Source organism: Entamoeba invadens (genome assembly GCF_000330505.1).
Source record: "Entamoeba invadens IP1 unplaced genomic scaffold scaff_1105074725591, whole genome shotgun sequence".
In the NCBI taxonomy this organism is placed as follows: domain Eukaryota; phylum Evosea; order Mastigamoebida; family Endamoebidae; genus Entamoeba; species Entamoeba invadens.
Genome location: NW_004191750.1, coordinates 256,925 through 260,805, shown reverse-complemented (window position 1 = coordinate 260,805; position 3,881 = coordinate 256,925). Strand labels below are relative to the sequence as shown.

At 37.7% G+C, this 3,881-nt stretch overlaps 2 protein-coding genes across 2 annotated transcripts; one reads left to right on the top strand and one right to left on the bottom strand.

Annotated features, from left to right (window-relative positions):
- EIN_169820 (hypothetical protein) lies at positions 1-2,380 on the top strand (the record flags this gene model as incomplete). The annotated part of the gene is made up of 1 exon (XM_004183815.1): positions 1-2,380. A coding segment is annotated over one exon (2,380 nt), but the record flags the coding sequence as incomplete, so codon positions are not given.
- A 40-nt stretch (positions 2,381-2,420) lies between these two features.
- EIN_169810 (NEDD8-conjugating enzyme Ubc12, putative) lies at positions 2,421-2,984 on the bottom strand (the record flags this gene model as incomplete). The annotated part of the gene is made up of 1 exon (XM_004183814.1): positions 2,421-2,984. One exon carries the CDS (start codon positions 2,982-2,984, stop codon positions 2,421-2,423), a length of 564 nt encoding a protein of 187 aa, XP_004183862.1.
- Positions 2,985-3,881: the final 897 nt, after the last annotated feature.

Sequence of the window (3,881 nt, the reverse complement as noted above, 5' to 3'; positions counted from 1 at the left end):
GCAAGACGCCATTTCAGTGATTGAAAGAGCAAGATCGGTGTTCTCCCTTCCAGCGCAATTAAGAAATGCGGCGCAGAATAGAGACGACGACAGATTTGTCAGTGTCTTCAACAGAGCACAAGGACTTGCCAAAGAAACGGAGGTTTCGATTTATCAAGACGTCTTGAAAGATTGTAATATCACTGCACAGAAGTTCTCTGATGAGTTGTTTGATACGATCAGTTTGTTGTCATTGACACGAAATCAATATGATCGATGCTTGACGACACTCTTTGAATTGAAACAATTCCCCGTCATTGTGTTACGGGACAACCCCGTTATCTTCTTATTGAGAACACATCGAGACATCTTAAGAAAAGAATACGAAATCGCGTTTGATAAATTGACGACGAAAAAGTATGAGAAGAAGCAAGACAAAGTGGTGATGCAATCGATGAATGTCCTTGCGATGACTTCCTCTAAACACTCGGTGAATACGCGATCGTCAACTCTGTCGACTGGACAAACTACACAAGGCAAAAATGACGCGAACCACATGATATTGAAAAGTAAGAAATACCAAACTGTCACTGTGTTTTGCGATAAAATGCTGGAACATATGCCGAAGCTGATTGGTGTAGTGCAATTTTCGACTGTCAAAAAGAAAGAAGATGAAGACAACAATTCGACACAACTCAGAAAGACGTCCGTCATATTTGAAGACGGCTCTGTAGTGTCTGTGTCATATTCTAAGACTACAACAGCCAGCATCTTTCTGGATTTGGCAGTCAGCACATATAAGTTGTCAAAACCTGATATGAAAGACGACGTTGAGTATGAGTTGTGCAGTTTCATAGGGAAGACTAATGAGAAGAATCAAGAGGTGCTGAGTAGCGCATTGAAAGAGGCGATTGTGATTGGGGAGAGTGACTTCCCATATGAGTTGGAGACGATTTGGATGACTGCTGCCAAAGAAGTGTCACATGGTTTCTTTGCACGAGAGAAACAAGGCGATGCCGATAAAGTGTCTTCTTCTGATCGTTCGGCGTATGTTGTGAAAATAGTGGAGGACTTTTGTGAGAACATGAGTAAAGTGTTTAAGTATGAGGATAAGACAAACACGGATCTTGAACACGCCAATGCAGAGAATTTAGTCGAGAAGAGTTGCTTGGAAGCAATAGAAAATGTCTTAGTTGGATTCAAGGCACAACAAGTCGAAGAGAAGTACATTGAACCGCTTCGAAAGGCACATGGGGAGTTAGTGAGTTCATTTATCGAGAGAATTACAGAGCACACAAGAGCGAGAATCATTGCGATGAAAGACACGGACGAAGTCTTTTTAAATCCGGGGAATGGGATATTAGTTGGGTTTCAAAGGATATACACGGAAGACTTTAAGATGCTGAAAGAGATCATTCAAGCGACTGAAAACCCGGACGAACAAGTCATTCAGTTCTTTGGTATTTCCGTCAAAGCGTTGAAAGAATTCTTTGAGATTGCGAGTAAGGAGTGTGTTGACTCATTGCTTGCACGGAAGAAGAGAGAGAATGAAAGTTTCGAAGAGGGCATCAATGAGATTTCCGAATACTCGCAACTTACTAAGCAGCGTAAGTTACTTTCACTCACTGAAAATTCACAGAACGCACTTTCTGGACAATCTCTGTGGGATTTGTACACGTTCTCGTCGACCAAAAAGGACTTAGTGGTTGAAGGCAATTTGAAAGTGAAAGAAGTGCTGAAAGAGTTTGAAGAGATCTCCAAAAAGATACTAGAAGATTACATTGATGATAGGAGTGTGTATTTCAATGATATGATGAACCGAATTGATGCGAAGTATTACGAGACGTGGATTGTCGAAGACATCGACTTTAAAGGTGTTGATGAGTATGCGTTGAATATTGTGACTGAACTCATTGTAGTCAAACAAGACTTGCATGTGTTTGCGATGAGTAAAGAGAGTAGTTGCATGTCGAAAATCCTCTTGAACTTGATTAAGTCGTTCAGAGAAGTGACGAAAAAGACGATGAACGAAATGAAGGACAAACACATTCAAGACAAAGAAGCTACAATGGTCTGTATTCGATGGATGATGGGCGCTATGTTCCTCATTAAAGCGTGCAAACCACTTATTGAAAAGAACACGGCAGATAACAAAGAGATTCAGAGTGTTATGGACGAGATCAAAGAACTCATTGGGAAAACAGCGGAAGATCTTGAACCAAAGATGAAAGAGACAGTAGACAAGACGATGACCACATTTGCGGCTTTAGTCGACGCGTTCAAGTTAACCGCCGCAGTTGATGAAGAAAAGAGTCAACGAATAACAAAGTCGAGTCGACCTATTGTTGGGAAGGAAAAGCAAAGCATTTCGTTCCTCGACACGCCAATGGAGGATAATTGATTTGTTGTTCAACTACTTTGTGCAACAGACAAATAGCAAATCACTCTTTTAAGTTTGTAGGAAACTCCTTTCCAAAGAACTCACCACCTTTGAGAGTCTTGTTGAGTTGCTCAACAAAGCCATTGTAGTCTCTCTTCATCAACTCACCGGCTTGTTCGTTGAGTGGATCATTCGGATTGGGTTCTAAAAATAGAGAATACAACCCATAAACTACATGATTGAGCGTCACTAGAGGAGACCAATCTTTGTCGAGACGTAGTGTGGAAAGACAAACGTGACCATCTAAGTCAATGTTGGGATGATATATTGGGGTTAAGCACATCACCTTGGGTGGATGATTGGGGAAGTCCTCAGGACACTCTACTGAGAAGTCAAATGATGCACCTTTGTAGAGTTTTTCTGTTGGGGAAATGGTCAATTTGTAGTTGTAAAAGTTCTTGGGGTCCACTTGGTCGAAGACACACCCTTCGACATCTTCATATTCAGAAAAGTCCTTTTGAAGTCGTGAAAGAGACATAATCTGAAGAGCTGATTTTGTCTCTGTTGTTTTGTCAGAAATATGGGCTGCGCCTTTTTGATTTACGAGGTTTTTCAACTTGAACATTCTTTGATAAGACACACTTGTAATCAGAGTTCTCTATTCCAATTTTTTTAAGAAAAAAATGATGAAAAAGAATTATTGAAGAAATATTTAAAATTTTTGTTTTTTAATTGTGTTAACAAGTTTTATTTTTTGTGAATTTTTATTTCCATTAACTTTTTTCATAAAAGACTTAATTGCCCTTAATTATTGTAATATATAATTAATAAAAAATTAATAAACAAATTTATATTTTGATATCATATATAAATTATAATAATAGTATATAAATAATAAAGTAAATATTGGTATGGCTTCAAAAAATCAATGTCAAACAGGTTTACCTTGGGTTAGTGTAAACCGAGTAATACGAAGCATTGTAAAGAAGGCTCAGGAAGACACACGCAAACAATCTGTTTGTGCACCCGTTTTATCCACGTTTTATCTTCCCCAGTCGCGGATCACCCGCTTGCGGGAAAATGACATCTGCGTCTACCCAGTACGGACAAAAAATTGGTTTCCACGGGCGTACAAACAGTAGCTGAGAAGAGGTATAACACATAATTTTGATTTGAATTTAGGTCAAATCAGTCGGTTTCAACACAAAATCATAAAGATATTATTATTTATATAATAATTATAATATTAATATAAAAACAAAAAAAAATTGTAAAAAAAGATATAAAGGGGGGATAAAAAACCGCTTCCGCTTAAAAACCGATTCTTTCAAAAAAATAGTTTTTTGTTAATTTAATTATAATTAAATTTATAGCTTATTTTTTTCCCGTTTCAACAATAAAAAGAAAAAATTCAGGGTTTCTTATTCAAACAATATTTTACAAAATGAAAGTAGCCTTTTAATTTTTTTGTGAAAAAATTTTATTACAGAAAAAAAGCAAAGTTTGCCGAAGCCATAAACCG